General features: G+C 44.9%; 1 protein-coding gene and 1 long non-coding RNA gene across 2 annotated transcripts in view; one reads left to right on the top strand and one right to left on the bottom strand.

The window, feature by feature from the left end:
* LOC119440663 (histone-lysine N-methyltransferase SETDB1-B) overlaps positions 1-26,444 on the top strand; it is a 97,882-nt gene that overhangs the window by 34,966 nt on the left and 36,472 nt on the right. The window contains exons 11-12 of the mRNA XM_037705556.2: positions 4,843-4,988; positions 24,387-24,475. Of these exons, the coding sequence (XP_037561484.2) occupies positions 4,843-4,988; positions 24,387-24,475 (235 nt within the window). The remainder of the gene's footprint in view (positions 1-4,842; positions 4,989-24,386; positions 24,476-26,444) is intronic.
* LOC125942175 (uncharacterized) lies at positions 8,447-9,197 on the bottom strand. The gene is made up of 2 exons (XR_007464876.1): positions 9,042-9,197; positions 8,447-8,591 (listed from the first exon to the last, which is right to left on the bottom strand). It is a non-coding gene; the product is annotated as an uncharacterized LOC125942175 (long non-coding RNA).

Raw genomic sequence — 26,444 nt, 5'->3', positions numbered from 1 at the left:
CACGCGGCGGGAAAACCGCAGCGTAGCGGTGTGCACCTGCTGTTGCAGCGAACGCCGAGTGAGCTATTATGGGACGCGAGCGCCCCTAGGGGAACGCCGAGGCGTTCATGGGACGGCGGTGAGGGACCGACCGCGCAGGCACAAAAGTTATAGAGGAGGCTATGCCTGGTCGCATCGATCGTTGCGCTCGTAGCCTCGTTGTGTTCGCGTGTGTGTGGAGTTAGGACTGTCTCACGTCGTGGTGTGTGTAATGATGGCTGCAAACGCTAAGAAACGGACGACTCTGTCTTTTGCTGCTAAACTAGAAGCAATCTAGTGCGTCGAGAATGGCGAGAAGAAGTCGAGCGTCGCAGAAGCGTTTGGCATACCAAGGAGCACATTGAGTACGACAGCACTGGTACAACAGCGGAGCTGACGGATGTGGAGATCGTCACCAAAGTTACTGCTGAGCAGCCAAATCAAAACGCTGCCGAGATGGATCCCGCAAGCGCTGATGATGCCCCGTTCCCTACATCAGCTGAGGTCATAGCTGCTCTGGCCCTTGTGCGCCGCCACTGCGGCGCGATTGAAGGCACCGGCCTATCACTTGTGGATCGCCTGGATTACATTGAGGACGCAGTCGTCAAACACGCCATTGCCAACAAAAAGCAGGCTACCCTTTTTCAGTATTTTAAGCCGACGCAATAAATGCTTTGTTTGAATCCTCAAATGAGTACTTACTGCACCATGATTGGTTCATTGGTTGTTTTCCATAAGTTTTTGACGCATTTTTTACTTGATTTTTTTATATCGAATTCTGGATATATCGAACTATTTCGCGATTGCCGCGCTGTTCGATATATCGAGGTTCGACTTAACTGCAACTTATATAAAAGGAGATTATGGCATACTTTATCGGAGGCTTTTGAAAAATCCAAAAATATACAGTCAGCTAAAGAAGAACGATCGAGGATAGCATAAAGACGGTGAGTGAAATATACGAGTGGAGTATCGCACGAGAATGTCTTGCAGAAACGATGCTGTGAAAGCGAAAAAAATTAATTTGATTCAAGAAAAGAAACAAGATTTGAAAATAGAATATGCTCGAAAATTTTACATGGAATGCTAGTTAGACAAATGGGGCAATAATTTAGAGGCGAGTGTTTATTACAAGACTTGTGAAGCGGAACCACCCTCCCGATCTTCCAGTCAGTAGGGAGGGAACTGTTATCTAGGGACTGTTGAAACATTTTTGTTAATATAATGGATGAGTAGCAGACTAATTATACAAAACATAGGATTAATGGAATCGTATCCAGGTGAGGAGGATTCTTTTAAATTTTTTATAGCTTTGACTACGCCATTGTAGTCAATTATAAAGGGAGGCATTACTATAAATCCTAAAGGTTTAACATGAGGAAGCATTGTTTGAGTTGTAGAAAAGTTGCGGACAAAGACTCCGCACTGACACTGCGCATCAGGTATAGTGTTCCCTGCAGAATCAACAAGACTTATTGTGCTATCACTTTTAGGATGAAACACGCGCCAAAACTTTTTGGAATCGGATGTGAGCATTGAAGGTAATGTGCTACTTAGAAAATTATCTTTAGCATTCTTTATGGCTGCTATGTACATGGCAGAAGCTTGTTCGTAGGCTGCCCAGTGGCTGTTATCTGTGGACTGTATTGCTGAGCGGTATGTGCATGTTTTCTTATTCGCCAAGTGTTTTAATTAGCGGTTGTACCATGGTGCATCAGCATTTGCAATTATCGTACAAGTAGGTATGTATTTATTTGTTAATTCTTTAACCTTAAATAAAAATAAATCCCAATTTGATTGCACTGTTGGCTCTTCAAAACCATCGAGAAAAACGTCGAGAAAAGTTCCTGGTTGATTAGTTTGAAATTTGCATTTTTATAATCTTTGATAAATTTCTTTCTGTTTTTGCATTTTGGACATGAAATGTTAATGCAAAATGATAGAATGGAGTGGTCACTTATACCGGGCAGTGACGTTTGAAACGTATTCAGGGTGTGTTGCTAATACGAGATCAAGAATGTTAGCTGTTGATTCTACGATTCTAGGTGGTTTCATTTCAATTGTGTTAAAGAAAATACAGTGCACATATCCAAAAAATCTCTTGCGAGTGAAGGAGGATTCAACACAGGTGGCTCACAATCCCACAAAACATTAGGGATGTTAAAATCACCCATTAAGAAAAGCGGTAACCTCGGGAATAGATACACCACAGAATTGATCACGTCGTGTAGTTCGTTAACGAAAGTGGAATTGTGAGCAGGGGGGTGGTAACAGACGCCAATGATGTTTTTTTGCTTGGGAAATTCAGTGACAACCCAAACGGTTTCCAACTTACTTGGGATGTGAATGCGGTACGATGGGAGTTCTTTCGAGATGGCGAGCAATACAGCACCGGCGATCCGCGACTCTCGATCACAGCGATATACAGAAAATTGATTAACTGACGAAAAAAGTTATCCATTATTTCTGGCCGAAGCCAGGTTTCTGTCAATACGAGTATGTGTGCATTGCAAGTATCAATAGCAGAGTTTAAAAGGTCACGCTTATTAGACAGACTTTGAACATTAGTAAAGAGTACAGATGTGTGTAACTGATCCTGCCCACATCCACTCACGCACCTCTAGCTTGGCGCACCTTTAGTTGCGTTGCCATTTGTACGGCGGTTATCAGATGACGCAAATTGCTTACGTTCGGTGACGCTGTCTGTTTCTGAAGTGTACACGTAATGCTTTTTATTCATGACAAGCCTTTTGTACCTAAGCTGATAGGGCTGCGTTCCCGATTGATTTTTGGCAAAATCAGCAAGTTTCGAGCGTATACGACGCGTTGCGGGTGAAAAATCTTCGCTCATAGTGATGCCATTTTCCTTTAGCTTTTTACGTGCACTCAAAACTTTTTGTTTAACTTTATAGTTTGAAAACTTCACAACAATGGGGCGGCACTTGTTGGGGACGAAAGATCTGATACGATGTGCACGATCAATAGCATTATCAGGCAAATTATCCGCAACACAAAGAAGGGCAGATTTGACATGTGTTTCAGACTGCTCCCACGATTGAGGAGAGTCAGGTATACCTCGGAAAATTAAGTTGTCGCGACGCGACCTATCCTCTAAATCGTCTAGACGAGCTTCCAAAGAGTCATGCCGTGCGGTAGCGCCTTCCAGTGTATGGCGTACTCCATTAAGTTCTTCAGACATATTGTCGAACGATTTAGTTTTTTCTTCGAGTTCATCCAATCTCTCGTGAATGTTGCCAATCTTCGTTTCAATACTTTTCTGACTGCTTTTTATGGCTTTTATATCAGCGGACAGCTCGGCCTGACTTTTTGCTGATTGCACAGAACGAGTATGCAGATCTTTCAGTAAATGAAAAAGAACTCGCATTTGATCTGCGGGATCATCGGGCAAGTCTTCCAAGGAAAGCAATGATGCCGAACGAGTGTCAGGCCCGGGATTTGTTTCCACATCACCAGAGCATAGTAGCAGAAACATTAATGAAAAACAGTCACAGGCAATTTCACAAAATACTTGTGAGCAAGGGAGCAACAGCAAGTATGGGTTGTTGCTTTTTTAGCATATAAAGAATATCATTTACACACCTGCGAAGCGCAAACGGGCCAAGCGTGAGCCATGCGGCTATTTTGATTGCTTCATACAGCCAAGGTCGGTGCTGCTGATGAACACTTCAGAAGCTTCTTCTTAAATACATTAGACGATCTGTTAAGCTAAATTTATGCATTCAGCATGCTTGCCAAGCTAGGTATTCAGCGTGCCTCCTCCTCCCTGCTTTAAGGTGCCATCAGTTCACTCATATGTGAAGAAGCACAAATGTGCTTGCTCGTTAGTTTTTGAGGCATTGAGATGTTCAGGAGCTTTTGTGCTTTGCCATGTGCTACTGAATGTGATTACAGTTGAACTTCATTTAAATGAAGATGTATTTGGCACTAATATACCTCCATATATCCGATAGTCATTATAGGCACATGCGGGGGAAAATTTCAAGCATTTTGATTTATTTAGATTTACCTCATTGTATCCAATGTTTCTTTATGTTGAGATTCTCATGTAGTAAGGTATGCCAAGTATTGACTGAACCACATCACTTTAATTTTCTTCAGGTTAGGAGAGTAAGTCGAGCACAAAGTCTGAAAATGAAAAGTCAACAAAGAAGCAAAAGAAACAGGCGTAGTAAGTTTTAATGGCATCAAATGTTGAACAGTTGACATACATGCTGATTTAAGCACTTCTGTTTTTTATTTGACATGTCTACCATTAGCACATTACATTCATCAAGAATTCATGAAACGTTTAGCAATAAATTAATTATGCAAACACTATCATAGCTTACTGTTGCTATTCCACTGCATGTTTGTTACTTGTATTATATGTATGAGCAGTTTGTGCCTGGAAGATTCAGTTATGGCAGTGGTAAGAATATGCTAAAAGCATCATAGTATATATGCAAAGAGGCAGTATACATGAGGAACTACTAATGTCCTCTGAGGACACTTTCGGCAATACTCTTGCTTTTGTGCAACGCAATGTCCAACCCAGTACTTTCAAGCAAGAACAGCATTTTTTTGGCACCACAACTTCCCTGCTGTCTTTCCCGTTGATACTTTAGGTATTCAACAACTGTGTAACGGGGGAGTAACACTGATGGAGAATGTTTATGCCTAGGCCTAGCCTAGCAGCTGGAGTCGGCAGCTATCCAATAAAGCAGGACAAAAATTGTGTGTCAGTACAACTCATTTCACTTCATTATTCCTTCCGGTTGTCTTACTTAGTTTCGGTGTCTTTTATTTTGACATCATGCAACAAAGGTGGCCCTGGCAAGCCTCTGGATGGCCCCTGCTGCGGTGGCGAGCCTCAGCCTCCAAAGCGTGCATCAACACGCAGTTTCTTCCATGAGGACTTCTGCTATGTCATTAATGGAAGCCATTGTGGGAACGTAGGCCGCTTCATAAACGTGAGTTGAATGAAGGGTTCATGTCTGGAATTGCATTCTTGCTAAATTTCAGTGCTGGCACTGAACATAGTGAAAAGAAATGGGCAGGCTGCCACGCTTGCTGTCAGCTCTGTGTTCACATCTTGTAGCATTTCTGCTGCTCGTCTTGTCCACATCCTTGATGTGGCAATTTCAATGAACGTTCCTCAAAATGGAACGCGTTTCTGCATGGGACTCATAAAAAATGCAGCTGTTTGGCTGTTACATTACCATTTAGATTGCCAATCAGCACCGCTGCAGTCTCCTTGTTCGAACAATGTAAACAAGAAAATGTATACTGTTGCTGACCAATTTTTCAGGCATGAAGGAGATGGTGAAAAATGTTTCAAATATGGCAGTTAAAAAATGTTTCAAGGGAGGAAATAATTATGTTGCTGTGTACTACAGTGAACTAGAAGTATTGGGTAGTGGAAAGAGCGGAAGGCTGGGCATGCAGGCAGCGTGAAGTCAAGAGCGAAGACTCCCGCTAGGGGTGCTAGTGTGCTTTTCCCACTTCACCAGTAAAGGGCAGAATTAGACGACCAGGAGTCAGGAAAAGACGCAGAAAGAATAAGAATAGAGAAGGTAAAATTTGCTACATTAACATGCAGGGTAGTCGAAAGCAGGAAAATTGGCTGGAAATTCAAACGCAGCTGAATAATGAAGCGATTAGCGTGTATGCCTTGACCGAAGCGCATCTACGAGATTTGACACAGCCGCCTGTTATTGACAATTTTGTATGGGAAGGATGCAACAGACTGACTGGGTCAAGGAAAGGCGGAGGTGTAGGCGTACTAATTAGGTGAGGTCTGCAGTGGCGAAGGGTAAACAAGACATGTAAAGAGCATTTATGGATTAGTGTCACATGGCAAGGTAAAAAGACGTGGCTGGGAGTAGCTTACCTATGGACAGGTAGTGATAGCAGAGAAAAAAATAAGGAATTGGTTGATTGCATTAGAAGAGATATTAATGAGTTCAGTAAATCAGGCCAGGTGATATTAGTGGCAGATATCAACACACACATGGACGATTTAGATGGATATACTGATTACAACGACTCTCTAGTGCTGGATCTGTGGGATGAACAGAACCTTATAGTAGTTAACAGGGAGAATAAGTGTCACAGACAGGTAACGTGGCAATGTGGAATCAGGCAGTCATGTATCGACTACGCCTTAGTCTCAGAAATGGTGTACGAACAACTAGACCAAATGATAATAGATGAAAATGAAAAAAATAGCCTGGGAAGCGATCATAGACGTTTAGCATTAAAGTTTGGGCGAGATACCAACGCAGAACATGAACCAATAGACTCGGAGTCTTTAAAAATGAATGACGAGCAAATAATAGAGATCGCAAACAACATAGAGAAGAAAATTGAGGATTTTCCTGCAGCAGTCTGGGAATATAATGAACTGGTGGACGTTATGCAGTATGAAATACGGCAGACACGGCAAAACAATTGTTAGATTGGAAAGAGAAAACCTCATAAGTGGTGGAACAAGGAAATAAAACAAACTATAGAAGAGCGTAAAGAGGCATCTAGGGCTCATCGAGAAGCCAAAAAGTTGAGATTACAAGAAGAAGAGGCGCTCCTTAGATAGAATACATACCGAGAGAAGAAAAGGGTGGCGAGTGAGCTCGTGCAAAAGAAAATTAAATGTGCAAGTGAACGTTGGGTGCATAACATTCATAAAAGAGACAAAGGCACCCCAAAATATTCTGGAACCATATAAAAGCACTCGGAGCTCCAAATAAAAACTCGCAAATGGCTATAAGGGATGACAACGGTGACATCTGCGAAGGAGACGATGCGCTGCGGTACATCACAGACGTTATTAGAAATAACTTCGACACGAGAAAAAGCGTAGTTCAGACAACAGATCCAGCAACAGCAGAAAGGCATGAGAGATCAAAATTTAGCATAGAAAGCTTTTATTGGAAAAAGCCAGCAGAAAATGTCCCTAACAACACGGCAGCAGGACCCGATGAAATCCCAATACGGCTAATCAAAAACCTCGGTCTAAAAAGCAAGGCACTGCTGACTAATGCCATAGAGCAAGTGATTAGAACAAAGAAAATTCCCGTTGGATGGCATGAAAGCAAGATGAATCTCATCTACAAAGGCAAAGGAGATAAGGATAAGATGAGCTCGTACAGGCCAGTTACAGTAACGTCGGTGATATATAAAATGGCAATGCAAGCCATAAAATTAGAACTGTCGAAGTGGGTGGAGAAAAACGATGTATTGGGGAACTACAGAATGGGTTCAGGCCAGGCACACGCTTAGAGGATAATATGTTTGTACTCCCTCAGTGCATAGAGATTTCAGTAGCTCAGAAAAGACCTTTATCGATAGCATTTCTAGATATTAAAGGAGCTTATGACAATGTAGACAGGGAATTGTTATGGGATATTCTTCAGCACGAAGGCATAGATGACGATTTCGTGGAGCTGTTGAGGGAGATATATAGAGACAATCAAGTACAAGTGGTATGGGAAGGTCGAAAAGGTAATGAAATGGTGGGAATTCACTAAGGATTGAAGCAAGGATGCCCTCTGTCACCATTGTTGTTCACGCTTTAAGTTAAGGGTATAGAAAGACAACTGGAAAACAGCGAATTCGGTTTTGATTTATCCTACATGCGTAATGGACAAATGGTGCAACAGAAGGTCCCTGGACTTATGTACGCAGACGAGATTGTGCTACTAGCAGACAATAAAAAAGATTTACAGATACTTGCGAATAAATGTGGGAATGCAGCGACAAATCTAGGCCTTAAGTTTAGCACAGAGAAATCAGGAATTATCATCTTTAATGAAGAGACGAGTAACTTCGTGGTGTCAATTCAACAGCAAGTAATACCCATAGTGAAGCAATAGAAGTACCTCGGCGTACACATAAACGAAGGAAAGAATTACTCAAGCAACCACCACCCAGGTGAAAATTTCCAACTGGGAATGCAACTGGTTCCAGTTAAACTGGTTTATGGAACAATTCCCAGTTGGTCCCCGTTGCAACTGGTCCCAGTTGGTCCCCATTGCAACTGGTCCCAGTTGGTCCCCATTGCAATTGGTCCCAGTTGGTCGCCATTGCAATTGGTCCAGTCCCAGTTGGTCTCATTGCAATTGGTCCCAGTTGGTCCCCATTGTAATTGGTCCCAGTTGGAGCCCATTACAACTGATCCCAGTTGGTCCCAATTGCAACTGGCCCGTGCAGAAGCCTATCAAAAGTGTATTCTGCTGATGGATTTCATACAACTAAGGCAGTTCAGCTATTATTGCTTAAGTCCCTAGCAAAATTTCTAATACAAACCCTAATAGCCTATTCGGTTATCGACACTAATACAGTCTAGTAGGTCTCTTAGTGTATTAGTGTAATAGGTCTATTGGAGTGAAAGAAAATGTTGTAATGTTCCAGATACATAACGAAAAACAGGTAAAATTGCTAAAAGCATTTATTAGCACAGCATGTATTTTTACAGATTCCTCCTTCGAGATCTTCGTCAGGTCAGCAATCTTGATTGAGAGCTTTTCGTTGACTTCGACCAAAGGGCGTCCTTTTGAGGAAGTGGTTAAAAAAACCTGGGCACAAAAATACACACATATAGAAGCAGTTAGAAACAGGGGTGCTAGTTCTACCACTAAACGTTTAAGCTGGCAATATTTGCTTCCACATTAGAGTAATGTGGCTCCGCAATTACCAAACTAATTTTAGGACAGTGTGATATATGCTAGCTCAAAATGTTTATCATAATAAAAAATGACGCCACGTGACACGATAGGACCATTATAAAGAACACAAAATCAACATAAGATGTGTGTTCCATCGAAACAGTAGGCAGATATAAAGAACTCTAGACACAAATCTTGCACAGCGTTGTCGGAAACAGGCATGTCGATCATTGCTGCAACGCACACAGCAATCGGCCCGACGGCACTGTTCAGAAGTACTTACGTCCACCGTCAGGATAAAAAAAAAAAAGAAAACACCTCATTCTGTACTATAGAAGCATAAACAAGAAGTATAATTACCTCGAAATGGTAAATCGGCGCCGGGGAGAACACTGCACATCGATGCACGCTGATAGATCCACAAAGCCGCGAAGGACAGGGGTAAAACAGTTGCCTTGGGTTGTTTGGAAGTCACAACAGCAGCCATAGATAAAACTATCCAAATATACTACTCCACGAATGAGACTGCGCAGGCGCTAACACCACGGGTTCCTTAAAAACACATCGTTAATTCACTAACACGCACGCACGCCTCGCCTTGACATGGCGGCCGCCATTGCACACGTGCTGTGCGCAACTACCGCTGACTATGGCCGCAGTTTTATATCCTTCCCACCCGCCGCGTTCCCTTCTCTGCGATACTGCTCTTTGATGTCAATAAATATTACGGCCTTTTATATGCGATATCAAGTTAGCAATTTAGATTAAAAGTTTAACATTTACTTTATGCGCACTTCAACAGAAAAACGACACTGACGAAACTTCAGTGCCAAACAAATATGGTTGTTCGTAAGCTGACCGGGCACCGCGATCTGACGGCTGGTTGTTCGCGTTTTTCTTTTTTTTCGCGGGGGAGTATTCGCTGTGCTGTAAACACTAGCTGTTTCCTCGACTCATCGCGACGAGGCTCAGTGAAGCAAAATTGGCAAGACCATGTAGGCGTACGTCGCTGAGAGGTGGTGTGCTGAAACTAATGCAAACGTGCGAACGCAATCTGCTGAACAATTGTACAGCAGAATTTTTAATTATTCAGTGATTAATTAGAAACACCCCTCCATGCAAGCAAGCGGTCCGCTATTCTAATTTTTTGTCAATTAACTTTCACCAGCAAACAAGAGCTGTGGAATCTAGCAGTACATGTTGTATCAGACCAGTAACAATCTGCATAAGGCCAATAGGACCTGTTAGTCTAATAGAGAAACTAGTAGACACGCGCGTGTCTACTACACTGCTTGTAAAAGACTAATAAGTCTAATACACACGGCCTCTTGGTCTTATAGGTAAATCAGTACGACTAATAGAAATTTCTATTGGTCTAATACAAAACTTATACAACTAATACAAAACTGACGTATTAGACTAATTATTACAGACTTCTATTAGAATGTTGGCTAGGATTGCTAAAACTGCCAAACTTAATTGCTCAGTATAAGTAGGACTAGCTGCTGCATGTTACTGGATGTTACTTGCTTTCATTTAAACTTCTGGTCACCGTTTCATTTGGATTCAAACTGGAAACAGTTGCTACCAGAACAACTGGCCAATGTTTAAGTTGGTTCCAGTTGCTACTGATACAACTGGTCAAAGTTCCAGTTGGAATCCAACTGGAACCAGTTGATTCCAGTACAAATGGTGAAAGTTCCAGTTGCCTCTCTACTGGAACCAGTTGATTCCAGTACAACTGGTCAAAGTTCCAGTTGGATCCCAACTGGGTCCAGTCACTCCCAGTATAACTGGAAATTGTTCCAGTTGGATCCCAACTGGAACCAGTTGCTACCCAGTTGCTTTCCAACTGGGACCAGTTGGTGTGTAACTGGGACCAGTTGGTTTCCAGCTGGAACCAGTTCATCCCAGCTGATCCCAGTTGGATCCCAGTTGGAAATTTTCACCTGGGCATGATAATCTGAAAATAAAGGGGAAGCGGAATGCAGCTATAATGAAACACATAGCACTGTGGGGCCACAATAAGTATGAGGTGGTGTGTGGAATCTGGAAAGGAGTAATGGTACCAGCGGTAACATTCACAAATGCCATTCTAAGCTCAAAACCAGATATTTTGTCGGGTTTGGAAGTTAACCAAAGATCAGTAGGCCGATTAGCTTTGGGAGCCCACGGTAATACCACAAATGAGGCAGTGCAGGGTGACATGGGTTGGGCCTCTTTTGAAGTCAGAGAAGCACAGAGCAAAATTAATTTTGAAGAAAGGCTCAGGAACATGGATGTAAATAAATGGGCGGCTAAAGTGCACAAGTATCTCTACATGAAAAGCGTGGACACAGAATGGAGGAAGAGGTCAAGGAAGTTGGCAATCAAGTACAGGATAATCAAAACTGTAAATAGACAACAAGGAGTCATCAGAAAGAAAGTGAGAGAAATAGAGACCGTGAATTGGATGCAAAGAATGGAAACAAAAAGGACAATGGAGATTTACAAGAATGAGAAGAAAGAAATTAGAAGGGAAAATCTGTACGATAACACAAAGGGCAGTGCCTTGCTATTTGAGGCTCGAGCCGGTTGCCTAAGGACCAAAACATACCGGAACAAATATTCGGAACTAGATGAGGCATGTGTATGCTACAGTAAAGATCCAGAGACCACTCAGCACATCCGAATGGAATGCGACGGGATTCACCCAGCGAGAACCGTAGGTAACGTGCAACTCCCAGAAGCGCTTAGGTTTAAACTGGAAGGAAACATCAACAGATCAGCCATAGAGATAAGCAAGAGACGATATGAGTACTCATGGAAAAAAAGCAGGAAAAGATGGATACGACCTGATCTCTTAAAATCATAGGTAGCGGTACAAGTTAAATTTTTGATAAAGAAAAAGAATAATGAGAGGTATACAAAATGTTAGATAAAGAACATGTATAGTATACCTGATTAAATCAAGCAGGCTAGGTGAGTATTTGTCGCTGCCCCGTTTCAAAGGGGATGCCAGTAAATCATCATCGAGGAGACCGTGTCGGTTGGAGCCCGCGTTGCCCGCATAGCTGCAACCGTTCTACCGCGTCGTTCCTTGGTGTTACGAGCCAGTGTGCTTTTTGTGTTGTTGCGCAAGTGAAGCTGCTGAAAGTGCCGAGCGTGACCGTTTGTTTGTTCGATGCTGCCCTGTTGTCGCGTTTTGGCTAATGTAAGAGAAGACGAAAAAAGCGATGCGCATTGCTATGCCCCCGGATGCAAGAGCGGGTATCCTGGTTTTCGAGAAGTAAATGGGCGCACGTTGTCTCTTTTTGAAGTGCCACAGCACAATGACCGGCAGAAACAATGGGAGAGGAATCTTCATTGCAAAGATAAGCCACTCTCTGAGACTGCAAATGTGTTGGAGAGGTCCTTTAAAGCGCATTTTATTTTTCGCCACTATGTTCACTTCACAAACGGTGAGGAAGTAAGGATTTTTTGAAGCAAACTGATGCTGACCGATGCTGCGGTGCCCATGCTCCTGCCCGATTTGCCATCCTACTTCTCAAAGGAAATGCATCAGAGAAGAGCAGAGAGAAAACGCGTTGCAGTGTGCCCAGCTGCACGCACGAAGAAGGTGCGTTTGTCTCGTCGCGATGTTCATGATTGATCATCCCAAGATGATGGTGCGGATGGCAATGACAGCCTGGATGTGACAGCGCCCCAGCATAATCTTCAAACGATCGTAAATAGTGTGGATATTAGAAAATAAATTCTTGGTGCATTTTTGTTGCAGGATGATCCGAGACATCATTGAAATAATGACAACCAGATTTCCAAGCCAAGCTCTGCGACCAGAATCTGCTTCTGTGGAATAGCTTCTTTTGTTTTTCACATGCCTGTAACGTGCCGTAGTTTTAGTAATACGACTGATTACGACCGATTGTGTCGGGAACGTACACGGGTTTATTTGTGCTACATCGCAGCCATCATGGAAGCTCTCTTGCTCTCTACCAGGGTTGCCTTCCTACATTACAAAAGGTGCTATGCATGGACACTACATCATCCCCTCAGGGAAGGAAAATTCAGTTTTGTTCAAACACATAGTAGAAAAAGAAAAATGCACTTTTGTTCACACATAGTCTTTCAGGCGCTCAGGTCGTTGCCTTGTTCTTTGGGGGTACCGCTGTGAGGCGGTCTTGGTAGTTGCTGGTGGAGCTTCACGAGGAGTAGCTGTGCTGTGGCTTGGAAGGTCACTGTTGGCACAGCTGCATCGTCCAGATCTGGCATGTCGGGCTGGTCCTGGTGTCGTTCCATTTGAACTGTGCTCGCATATTTGAAGAAGCTAGAGTTGCGACAAATCGACACTCCATCTCTGGACGCTGTGATTTTGGAGCCAGTGACTTTGGTGATTGTGTATGGGTGGGGGTCATAGTAAGACGAGAACTTGTTTGACCTGTCTTGTTTGCAGAGGACTTGTCCAACATGCAGCTGGTTGTGACTGGTGTGTCTCCGAGAGTCGATGTACTGCTTGTTGTACGCTTTTCTTTGGGTGTCATTCTGTCTCGCCTCAGAGTGAGCTGAGTTCTGAGTATCAGCAGCAAGTGTCGGTAGAAGATTCCTCATGGGTCTCCGAAATAGAAGATCAAACGGAGACTTTCCTGTGGAACCATGGGGTGTGGACCTGTAAGCCAGGAGGAACGACTGAAGCTCATTGGTCCAATCCAAGTGGCTGACACGACTTGCGAGTATTGACTTCTTGAGGGTGCGCATGAATTGTTCGGCTTCCCTGTTAGCCTCTGGCCACCGTGGAGTGATGCGGTGATGCTTGAATCCTAGCTCGCTAGCGAACTCTGCAAAACCCTCACTCTGAAAGGGTGGGCCATTGTCTGACTTTACAATTTCCGGACAGCCGAACTGAGCGAATATAGTGCGCAGTTGCTTGATGACTGTAGGTGCTGCAAGAGTGTGTAAGATGCTAATGACTGGGTACTTGGAGAAATCATCCACAACTACCATGGCATACTTGCCATCAGGGAAGGGGCCAGCAAAATCTAACGACAGTTCTGTCCACGGGCCTTAATTGAGGAAGCTTCTGAATTGGCAAAGGGTCTCGATGGTGTACCGGTGTGCTAGCTTGGCATGCCAGGCAGCTCTTAACTGTCTGGTCCACTAGAGAGTCTATCCCTGGGAACCAAACCTTCTCACGCAACAGCTGTTTTGTCTTGACAATGCCTTGGTGGCCTCGATGAGCAGGTGCACTGCCTTTGTGCGAAGTTGTGCTGGCAGTACTATCCGCGTGCCTCTTAACACAAGGCCGTCTTTGGAGACTGACAGTTCTGTCGCAACGCGAGAGAAAGGGTTGTGCTCTTCCAATGTTTGCCTTTCAGGGGTTGCTTTAGGGCTTGCTTGAGCGAGTTGATCACCGGGTCAGCTAACGTCGCTTCGGTTACCTCCTTTATGGTCATGGCACGAGGTAGGCTGTGAGACACGATGAAGTTCACATACTGTTCAGCAACAGACTCCATGCGCCGAAATGGTTCCGTGGAGTTTACTGGGTGGCGGGACAACTAGTCAGATGGGTTGCTTGGACCACTAGTGTGTTGCACTTCAAAGGCGTATTGTTGAATTCGAAGTGCCAAACGCTCTAGCCGTGCTGAAGGCAGAGAGCGGGGGTTGCTGAGAATACTGACCAATGGCTTGTGGTCCGTCAGTAGGTGGAATGCTGTCCCATACAGGTAGATGTGAAAGTGCTCAATTCCCCACACTACAGCCAGCATATGCTACCACCCTGGTTTCACTTCCGGATGTCTGCGTGAGAATGGCACCTAGGCCATGAGGAGCAGCATCTACAATGAATGTGATGTCCTTTCCTGGGTCAAAGTAGGCAAGAGCTGTGGCCTCGGAAAGCTTTCTCTTCAGTTCGTCCAGGGCATCTTGCTGTATGTCTGTCCAACACCAGTCCTCTCCTTTGGCTGTGAGTTTCCTGAGTGGTTGGGTGAGGTGGGCCAGATTCGGTATGAACCGACCACAGTAGTTAACAAGACCAAGGAGAGATTTCACTTCACTGGCACTGGTGGGTGGTGAGGCACTGATTACTGCAGACACCTTAGTGGGGTCTGGTTGTACACCTTTGCTTGAGAACACATGCCTGAAAAAGGTAAGTTCCTGTTGGTAGAATTCGCATTTCTTGACGTTCAATGTGAGGCCACTTGCAAGTAGACATTCCAGTGTCGCCTTCAAAGCTTCATCATGCTCTTTCTCAGTCTTTCCATACACCAATATGTCATCGCTTACGTTGAGCACGTTGGGGATGTTGGTTAGAACCTGACGGATGGTGTCCGGGAACACTTCAGCTGCTGAGTTGATTCCGAAGTTGAGTCTCTTGTATCGGAAGAGTCCAGCATGTGTAGAGAATGTGGTGATCACACGAGATGATGCATCAAGTTCTAGTTGGTGGTATCCATCTTTCAGAATAGATGGATCCATTCCATCTATTGAATGGATCCATCTATGGATCCATTCAAAGCGACTAGAGAGAGAATAAGATGGATCCATTCAAAGCGACAAGGATGTCGTCCACTGTCGGTGTGACATGTCTCGCACGCTGGATCGCTTGGTTAGCACAGCGCATGTTGACACACATTCGAATATGCTCGGGGTCATGTGGTTTCGGCACTGCCACGATTGGAGATACCCAGGGGGTTGGTCCTTCAGTCTTTTCAATTATGCCGAGGGACTGTAGCCTTTCAAGCTCTTCTTCCAGTGGCTTTCGCATGGAGAAGGGGATGTGTCTGTGAGGTTGTGCTACTGGTTGAACAAGGGGGTCAACATGGAGGTGTACTTGGAAGTCCTTTAGACAACCCACTCCCTTGAAAAGGTCTGGGTAGGCCACTCTCGGATCCAGTCTGTTTGGCACCTCTCCCACACTGTACGTGATCTGAACTAGTCCTAGACGGGAAGCTGCAGAGAAACTAAGTAGTGGGGTACATTCTCCAGACACAACATAGAGAGTTTCATGGCTGCTGCTCTCCTTATAGGTGATGAGAACGTCTAACTTTCCGAGTAGCGGTAAAGGAGAATTTGCGCCATAAGCAAATATTTTCTTGGATTGCTTGGACAGCGTTTCCGTGCTCAAAAGCTTTTTCAAGCTATTCGCACCGATGACAGACACTGTAGCGCCAGTGTCAATGGTAAAACGGACGGTCTCATCATCGAGTTTGAGATCCACCTGGGGAGAGGCCGTGATTGCGCGACAGTGAGAGGAAGTCATGAAAACGTGTTCATCACTGTCAGGGCTGCTTTCCCGCATGACTGCATGCACGGTTTTGCGTGTTGAACGACACACACTGGCAAAGTGTCCAGTTTTGTGACAAGCATTACACTGTTTGCCAAGAGCGGGGCAGCTGGAGCGTCCCTCACTATGAGGCCATGATTTTCCGCAGTTGTAGCATGTTGCGTCTGTCCTTTGATGGCACTGAGGCTTGCGAGGCCGTGACGGTGCTTTCCCGTGGTACTTCGGTTGATGAGGTCGCGAGGTGCGCTTGGAGTTCACTGCAAGTGTAGACGCTGGTGCTGAGTTTTCTTTGTACTGCTGATGTTCTTGCTCGATCACAGAGATGTTGTGCTCGACCTCTTCAAACAACCTGCCTTGTTTGAGAATTCCTTGCAAGTCGAGGTCATGCTGCATGGCATACCGGCGTAGACGTGTTGACACTGTAGACCATGGGTTCTCAAAGTGGGTTCCGCGGAACCTACGGGTTCCGCAGGCCCCTGCTCGGGGTTCCGCGAGCCACTGATAAATTTTCCCTGGTCCCGCTCTCGACAAGTGTCTAAAACGGCGAACACGAGGTGCGCTTGATCCAAAGAACCTCCATTACGAATGCCCGAGTGTCAAAAAGCACATCACAGTGCGTAACAGCAACGCGCGAACTGCGCAATAAATACGCAAGCAGCGTGTAGCCGCCCAACCTCTGAGAACGGGCAGCGCGCCTAAGCTTTCGCACTTGAATCTCGGAGGCCGTAACTTACCACCATGCGTCTTTCTCCTATTTGTAGATAGGGTAGGTGCCGATAGCGTGCGCACTGACCTCCAACGCAACGTATACGTTGGAGGAAAAAAAAAGAAAAAAAAAAGAAAACGCGGAGCACCGCAAATGGGCGCCGCAGAAGAGCAAGAACGGCATAGCGTCCAACCGAAACGAAGCGGCGCAGTCCGCGTCGCCGTGGTCCTCAGCGGCAATCGTACGCGGCACGTGACTGACAGCAACGCCGAAGCGCTTCGTGCCTAATTGTGCCTTTAAAGCCTTTATTCTTGCGTTTATCGCCGCGCGTAACACCGCGTTGGCGGCTAGCCACGTGCCTCCGTAAGTGCGTAGTCGCTATCTCTGATCGCGTCGATAACCACCGCAATTTCGTCCGCAGCGGTTGCGGCAAATAGTAGTTTCGTTTTCACTCGATGCGCGCGTCGGCTGCGTGCCTTCACAACTGCGTAGTCGCCTCCCATGGCAGCGTCGATAGTGACCGCAGTTTCGTCCGCACTTCTTGCCGCGAAAGGTAGTTTCGTTTTGACTTGGTGCGTCTGTCAGCCGCCTGCCTTCTGAACCGTAAAGTGACCGTCCATGATCGCGTCGATAGCGGCCGCGGTTTCGTCCGCACTTCTTGCCGCGAAAGGTAGTTTCGTTTTGACTTAAGGGCCGTATTCTGAAACGTTTGCCTAGGCCAAATTTCTTTTTTCGCTTTCAGGCGTGCGCTGATTGGCTGTTTTAGCAAAATTGGATGAGCTGAGCCTGCCTTCTGAACCGTAAAGTGACCGTCCATGATCGCGTCGATAGCGGCCGCGGTTTCGTCCGCACTTCTTGCCGCGAAAGGTAGTTTCGTTTTGACTTAAGGGCCGTATTCTGAAACGTTTGCCTAGGCGAAATTTCTTTTTTCGCTTTCAGGCGTGCGCTGATTGGCTGTTTTAGCAAAATTGGATGAGCTGATTGGGTGGTTGAGCCCGACGTCATTCAATTTTGTTCAACCAGCCAATCAGCGCGCACGCTGATTTCGCCTAGGCGAACGTTTCAGAATACGGCCCCAAGTTGGTGCGTGCGTCAGCCACCTGCCTTCTGAACCGCAAGGTCGCCGTCCATGAACAGCGGTTGCGGCAAGCAGTAGTTTTGCTTTTACTCAGTGCAAAGCTGTCGAAGATAAAAAGCACCGGCTACATCGCGATGGACGGACAATTTGTTGGCGAGCAGCTGAGTGGCGAAAAAATAATCGGGATGTGCGCCCGTTGGTGCAAAGCGCGTCTCAGATGAAAACGCGCGCCGCGAAGGATGTCGCGAGGCCTTCGCCGCTGCTAGCGCTAATCAGTCATGAGATGAAGAGAATTTCAGCTTCCGCACTGGTCTTGTGCTAAATAGAAACAAGATTTGACGATTCATTGAGTAAATAAAACCGTGTTGACGTAGTGCAGCATTTGTTTGTTTTCTTGATACCCTCGATAATTCGGTTAAATCGGGGGGGGGGGGGGGTTCCTTGGCACTTTATGGAGCTTAGCAGGGTTCCTTGGGATGAACGTACCTGAGAACCCCTGCTGTAGACAGTAGGATTTGATTCTTGATTTCGGTGTCGGCATCGGCGAAATCACAGTGCTTAACGAGCTGTCATAGTCTGGCGTAGAATGCGTCGAGTGATTCATTTTCCATTTGCTTGGCTTGACGGAAGCGGTAAATCTCGAAGGTAGTGTTCACTCGGGGTGCGAAATAGCCATCGAGCTTCTTGCGTGCTGCGGTGTAGAGAGGTGTTGCGTTGCTGGAGCCATCGGTGCTTGAAACGGTAGACGCAGTTGCGGCTGTGGGAGAATCAGGTAGCGAACAGTAAATGTCATAAACTTCTTCACCAACGTAGTGTAGTAGTAGGGCCGTCTTCCGGGCATCGGCTGTGATGCCGCAGGCTATGATGAAGTTTTTGAAGTGTTTCACCCACTCAACCATTCGGTGCCGACATTGTTGGCGTCAGTGGCACGCGCGTTTAAGAAAGGAAACGAGGGAAGCATGCTGTGCGCCATACTACAAAGTAGAAGTTCGGTCGATGTATGCTTATATCTTCGTTCCGTTTAAAATAGTTGTTTGGCAGCCTTCACGTAGTTCAGATGCATCCTCGTCGCCATTGTAACGTGCCGTAGTTTTAGTAATACGACTGATTACGACCGATTGTGTCGGGAACGCACGCGGGTTTATTTGTGCTACATCGCAGCCATCATGGAAGCTCTCTTGCTCTCTACCAGGGTTGCCTTCCTACATTACAAAAGGTGCTATGCATGGACACTACAATGCCTGACCAAATGGGAGCTGCATGCAGGTGGTCGAGGTGGCTTCCTGTCCGCATCTACTGCTATTGGCCTGAGAGTCACAGTTGCAAGCGTTCTGTCATTGCTGACCTACATGACAAAGAATGTTAGCTACAAGTACTTAATGACCTCAAACATGAGTCAGGACCCAGTTGAAAATTTCTTCGGTATAGCACGGCAGTCAAGCGGTTGCAATTCCCATCCAACATTCCAACAGTTTCTCATTACTGTGTCTTGCGTGAGTATTTATGGGCTTGCCAGATCTGTTGCTAATGGGAATGCTGAGCCTGGTGTTCTTACAGCCCTCCTTGAGCCAGACATGATGGAAGGCCCAAAGTCTGGCAAAATTGACATAATCCAAAGCCTTCTTGATGATGATGGTATTCCCAATGCAGGGTATCAAAAGCAGGGCCCTGTATCAGACCATGTCTCATGTGTTCAAGCAAAAAGTGACGACCGGCTCATTTTTTTTATATTTGTGGTTATGTTTCTAGGAAAGTTTTTGTTGAAATTGGAGTGTGATGGGGGAATGCCACAAATTGCTTCTCCCAAAGAAGGAGGATGTTGATAGTTTTGCTGCATACACCAGTACACCTGGAGACAATGGTGGCCTACTGTATCCAACCGAATGGCTTTTCAGGTTTATTCGCAAATTAGAAAACCTTTTTACAGCCACATTCAGTACACAAGAGCTGCATCATGAGTGTGTTAAGGATGTTATTACTCTTGTTAAGAGAAACCGACAAGACCGCGGATAGGGTGCGCCAGCCATGCAGAATCTTTGACGGTGAAGGTTGTAGCTTCTTATGTTACCACACACGGCTGCACGTTTGTGTGAAGTCCTTAAACCGTTCCAAAGAGTCAGGTGACCTGAAGACCGGTGGAAAGAAAAAGCAAAAGACCTTTATCGATAGCATTTCTAGATATTAAAGGAGCTTATGACAACGTAGACAGGGAATTGTTATGGGATATTCTTCAGCACGAAGGCATAGTTGACGATTTCGTGGAGATGTTGAGGGAGATATATAGAGACAACCAAGTACAAGTGGTATGGGAAGGTCGAAAAGGTAATGAAATGGTGGGAATTCACTAAGGATTGAAGCAAGGATGCCCTCTGTCACCATTGTTGTTCATGCTTTAAGTTAAGGGTATAGAAAGACAACTGGAAAACAGCGAATTAGGTTTTGATTAACCCTACATGCGTAATGGACAAATGGTGCAACAGAAGGTCCCTGGACTGATGTACGCAGACGACATTGTGCTACTAGCAGACAATAAAAAATATTTACAGATACTTGCGAATAAATGTGGGTCTGAATTTGAGCCGCTGCACATAAGTATGTGAAATGGTATTGTGTACTCTCTACCGTGCAACTCATCTGTTGCAGTATCTTTCTTGAAAATGCCTCCCCCCTACCTACTGATACTGTGATTGAAATAAACTATCTGCAGGAGGCTCATCCTTCTGAAATGTACATCTTCATCGATTGTTTAAATCATAATGATGGAAGAACGCAGCAGTATGCATGCATTCAGTGCAAATTTTAAGCTAAACATTTCGACAGAATTACCTGTCTGGTTGGAAAAATTGATTAGGACTTAGACAGTGACGCCAACCAAGTAAGGGTCTTTATTAGCCTGATGCATTATAAACCACGCGAAGGGTGTCCTACCCTCTGGTATGTCCATGGCCTTGGAGACGGTGAAAAGAAGAAAAGACCCCTGCTCTAGGTCACCAACACCAATACGTCTCGCTCCCCCCCCACCCCCCGCCCTTCAACGGGTTTCCCGCGGGTAAAGCGTCTCCCAGCATCGGTCATCCCAGTCGACCAGCAATGCCGCAGCCTCCCCACCCTTTCGCCATTTCCGTGTGTCAATAACAGGTGCCCTGTTGAGTGTCTTCCCATCTTCCTTTCTTTCCCCTCTCCCCTTTCTTACGATGACCTTTTAAAGCTGTGCACCGTCACCTCCGAAGAATATCCCCTGAAGAAGGAGCCGAATTGGCTCCGAAACGTCGGGTTAATAAATGCCCTTACTTGGTTGGAGTCACTGTCCAAGTCCTATTCAAGACAAATGTATTTTCTATGTTTCGAACGGGACTTGTGACTGGTGCAACTGGGTAAAAAAAGTGACATTTTGATGCTAAAAGTGCACTCTGCCGCTGCAGCATAAAGTGCGTGCATCGCGATAACATACATTGTAGGTACGTACCATGCCCTGCCATCCCATGCTACAGATCTTAGGGTTGCTTACATAAAATTATATTGACATATTTGGCATGAGGAAAAATGAACACAGCATTCTGAAACTGTGCCACTGCACTCGCCTGCTGCGTTCTGCCGCAGACTCCCTCAGCCGGTGCTCGGGAAGTGAGCGCGCGCGCCATCTGGTGAGCTTCTACACAATATGCCTCGCGCCGAGGCTGCCGCTTCTTCCACTGCCCAATATTTTCTAGTGCACTGTACTGTGTACAGTGCCTGAAGGAACACTCGCTTACAGAATTATTCGTAATGTTGTGCTTCAGTGAAATGTATACTTGAAATTTTATGACAGTCAAGGCCAAAGGGGTATTGCATGTTTGCTCATCACATATGGTTGGCTGTGTGGTCTGACTTCAGTTTGGAACTGTCATCCTTCATGTGAGCTATTGCTGTTTTATACAGTTAGTTCCTAGATGGACTTGCTGAGCGCTTGCAGTAGTTACAAGGCGGCTGCCAGCTTTCGTGGCTGTCAGTCTAGTCTATGGACATTATTTATTGGGGCTGGTTTCCAATAACTTGCGACTTATGGTAGTAGGTAGTGGTGTGCGAATATTCGAAACTTTGAATATTCGATTCGAATTGGTTAGTATTCTATTTGAGTTGAAATAAAAACCTGGCTTTAGAAGAAGCAAGGAAAATTTCAGCACCAAGGAACTCAGATAAGTCCTCAACAACAAAAGCTTCCAAAGAGGCTCCTTCCAAGTCAGCACTATTCGAAGACCTTGACAAGCCCATCAACAAGAAGCAATTTTTGCTGCCACAAGCACAGGTTGAAAGATATGTGAATAATGAAATTTTGCACAAAAGAGAAGAGCCATGTAACTGGTGGTGCAAGCATGGTGTCCACTGTTGGCTTGGCTTGCAAAGAGATACCTATCAATGGTACCCAGTGAGCAGCTCATTTCGGTGTCTTGAGGAATTGTGACATGCAGGAGAGTGTAGCAGCATGCTCCCCGAACATGTCGAGCAGCTATTGACACGATCAAATAACTGAACTTAGGGCACTATCGAGCAGAAGTGTTGTACCAGAGAATTTTGTTGGCCGCAAAGCATAATTTTCTTGTAAATTATTTGCTGCGCAATTAACTAGTAGCTTTTTTTTGTGTAACTCTGGTTGGTGAACAAAATTACATTTTTTAAAAACAGGTAGTATTTGTATTTGGAAAATATTCGATTAATTTTACTTCAAATTTTAAATTTTGATATTCACACACGCCTAGTAGTACCGTATATACTCGCATAATGGATGCACTTTTTTTCCCGAAAAAATATTCACCAAGTTGGGGGGTGGTGTGTTCAATATGCGGGATAAAATTTTGAGCAATTTTTTTCCGTGGCCATATCTCTAAAAATTCTTGATTGGAAAAGTGGCGGGTGCGTTCGTGATGCGAGTAAATACAGTAATTTATAATTCAATGACAGAAAGTTGCTATTTTGTGCAGAGACAGCGTCGATCTCTTTGTGGTGGCTGAAGGGCTCCTGTAAAGCTGATAACCTGCCTTGCCAACAAGAGCAAGGGTATTGATGACAGCCCTAATACGGAGGCAACTTTGTTGACAGCCACCTGTTTGCAACGCCTTATGCAGGGTCATTGAAAAGAAAAGTGTACAGTCATTGCATGCTAGGAGTGCTAACATATGGGGCAGAAACTTGGAGGTTAACAAAGAATCTCGAGAACAAGTTAAGGACTGCACAATGAGTGATAGAAAGAAAATTATTAGGCCTAACATTAAGAGACGGGAAGAGAGTGGTGTAGATGAGAGAGAAAACGGGGATAGCCGATATTCTAGTTGACATTAAGAGGAAAAAATGGAGCTGGGCAGGCCATGTAATGCGTAGGATGGATAACCGGTGGGCCATTAGAGTTACAGAATGGATACCAAGAGAAGGGAAGTGCAGTCAAGGATGGCAGAAAACTAGATGAAGTTGGGAAACTTGCAGGTTCAAGTTCCAATCAGCTAGTGCAAGACAGGGGTAATTGGAGATTGCAGGGAGAAGAGTTCGTTCTGCAGTGGACATAAATATAGGCTGATGATGACAGAGGGATCATGTCTGAAAAACTGAAGCAAGGCATTGTACAGCATTCGAAATTTCGGCTGCCATTATAATAATTGGTTGATTTTGCAAATAATAGTGCTGGTCATAAAAATTGCTCAGCGGCTGTATAGGGCAACAATAGAAATTACCTTCCCAACTGCCTACTGTCAAAATTATCAGTGCCAGAAGCCATATTATTGACTGATCACTTTTGGGGATACCACTTTTAATCCACTTTGATTGGTCCACCTTCAATTCAGCAGATGCAGCAAAAGGAACAGTGTCTTCCATTAGTGCTCATTCTATGTTGTATAGATTTTCAATGCATTGAGGATGACTGTCAGTCTAATGAGGGGTCAGGCACTCAGGCACTCCCAAACTGTTTTTGGGAGTGCCTGAGTGCCACATTGAATTTAAACCCCTCTTCCACCTCAATTTCTGCACTTCACAACTTAGAGTTAATTTTACATAATACAGTTTGGAAAAAAGAAACCTTGTACTTTGACATTCTTTGTGAGAAAGACCCATGCAGAAGCGACGTGCAAGATGCGTAGCTGTGCTATCTATGGACACACATTGATGCCTGCGTAAGGCATGTTTCATTTGTGTTTTTGGCGGTGGTATGGAACGAATGACGGGGAATAAAGTTGAAGTTCTGCAGGCTGACAGCCTTAGCCAAATCCAGCTGTCTGTCTAGTTGACTCAATACAAATGAACGGACACTGTAGGCATGCTTGCGCGATTCCTGATCTGTGCCTGCTGTAACGGTGTGTCTTTCAACTGGAAAGTTTATGAACTGTCTTTTTCTACCTTGGCAGAGCAACATGCTGCACATAGCCAGTTTTCATGAAAAAGAAATATGCTGTTCATGTAAACATAATGAATGAGTTTTACATGAAACCTCAGACATTTGCATTCTAGCCATAAATGAAATTGATGGCCATGTGAGCATGTTAAACTATTCTGCAATTGAAATTCTGAATTCTGATACATTCACGGTACATCTGGCTGATTGATACGTGCACGTATACGACAAATGTTATTTCATTTGAAAGCTTGCATTGAAGTCAGTGGCTCTACTTCAGTTACTTTCTTTTTTCTTTTTTACAGCATAGCTGCTCCCCGAATGTCTATGTGCAGAACGTGTTTGTTGACACCCATGACTTGAGGTTTCCCTGGGTTGCGTTCTTTGCTGCTGGGTAAGCACAAGCATGTACATTCCATTCAAACTTCCAGCCCACTACAGATGGCGCCTAATACACATTACTATGGCACGCCATCACTTTCAAGTGTCATTTTGACTTAGAGATGTTTCCTGATGCCAAGAACGAACTGAAAGCGTGCACGTGGTGCATCATCCCAACTTTTCTTGCAGTGTTTTCGAGCTGAAAATAGCTTGCTGAAACATTGATACTGTTAAGTGAGGTGCCGAGATTGCAAAAAACTTGGATCTGATGAACTTCCTTTTGTACTCAAACAATTCCTCTGGAAGCAGTGCCCTATCGTCTTTAGTCTTTCTGGGATTTTACGTGCCAAAACCAGTTCTGATTATGAGGCACGCCATGGTAGAGGGCCCCTATATTTCTGTATTGTGTGTACAGGTGAACCCACTTATAACAATGATCAAGTTGCCATGAAAATTCTATTGTTATAACCGATAATTGTTATAACCGAGTTGCATGAAAAAAATAAAAATAGAGGGATGGCAGAGCTGTTCTGAGAAATCTATAACGGCGGGGAGGCCAGTGCTTCTCCTGGCCACGTTCCTCCATCCGGCTGTTGATTGAGTTAACTCGTTTAACTGTTTAACTCTGCTTCCTGCGCGCTCCGATCACGTGTAACAAGCTGCGGCTGTCGGCGTTCAAGAATGGCACTGCTATAACAACTGCAAAGTGAGGACAACAGCCTGCCCTACCGCGTCATCCCTGCCCTCGTCGCCGTCAAGCTCAAACCCCATGAGAGCAATTTTGTGCACGACAGCGATGAGCACGAAACAGGTCGCTCGTTCTTATCGCTCGATCGCTCGGTTCTGGAAATCTAGAATTCGTCGCTTGGTCACCCAGAAGTGCTATGAGCGACTAGCTAAGCTGGGACTGGATGTACATCAGCTATAAGTACTACCAATTGTCACACGGAATGAGCAAACATCCAAATATTGATACGCGCAAGGATAATAACGCAGTCAAAAAAAAGTCAATGGGTCCAATTGGAAAAGTACCAATTGCCACCAATTAGTTTTCAACCATTTGAAATTTCGCCACCAGTTGGAGTACACCAATTACATCCAATTGGTAAACCAGTTGGTAAACCTATTGAAGCTAACTGGTCAACCAGCTGAAGTAGATGCCCAACTGGTCATCCAATAATCTACATGGTGTCCAACTTGTCAACCAGCTGAAGTAGACTGGTATGTAACTGGTTAACCAGTTGAACACTTATGGTCATCCCATTGAAGCTAACTGGTGCCTAACTGGTCAGCCAGCTGAAGACGGGTATCCAACTGGTTAACCAGTTGAACACATGTGGTCATCCAATTAAAGCTAAATGGTGGCCCCAACTGATCTACCAGTGGAACACACATGGTCATCCAGTTGGAGCCAACTGGTTATTCAATTGAAGCTAAATGGTGCCCAACTGGTCAACCAGTTGAAGTAAACTGGTGCCCAACGTGTAACATGTGCCTAAGTGCCACATGCATGAAATAAAAACCATACAACGGAGGTACTTGTTGCTTAGAATAATTTATTACATTTAAGAATATTGTGATGGGGCACCAAGTAGGTGGAAAGTATGGTGTTGTATATTAAGACTATTTATAAATGGAATAGAAATGGTCACGAGTGCAGGATACTAGGAATTGCGTGTAACGTCCCGGTGACATTCTTCTTCAGCTCCTCGAAGGAAATGGCTCTTAACATTTAACGTCCCAGATGGAAGAGCACATTCTTGGCACAGGCTAATTACACAAGGAGGTGGTGGAAAAGTAGCATTCGTGGCATTGTTCACAACAGTTTGAAGCAACTTTAGTAACAGCTGCCTCTTTTTGTTGCATGTGGGATATGTATCACACCATGCGTATCACACCCTTGCCTACTAGCTTGTACGACTGCCATCAATGGCATACATTTCTTGTACATTCATTAGGAGACGAGTCCTTTTCCAGTAAAC

The sequence above is a fragment of the Dermacentor silvarum genome, chromosome 1 (genome assembly GCF_013339745.2).
Source record: "Dermacentor silvarum isolate Dsil-2018 chromosome 1, BIME_Dsil_1.4, whole genome shotgun sequence".
NCBI classification, from domain to species: Eukaryota; Metazoa; Arthropoda; class Arachnida; order Ixodida; family Ixodidae; genus Dermacentor; species Dermacentor silvarum.
The sequence above is the reverse complement of the archived record's forward strand: the minus strand, read 5'-3'. Positions and strand labels throughout refer to the sequence as shown.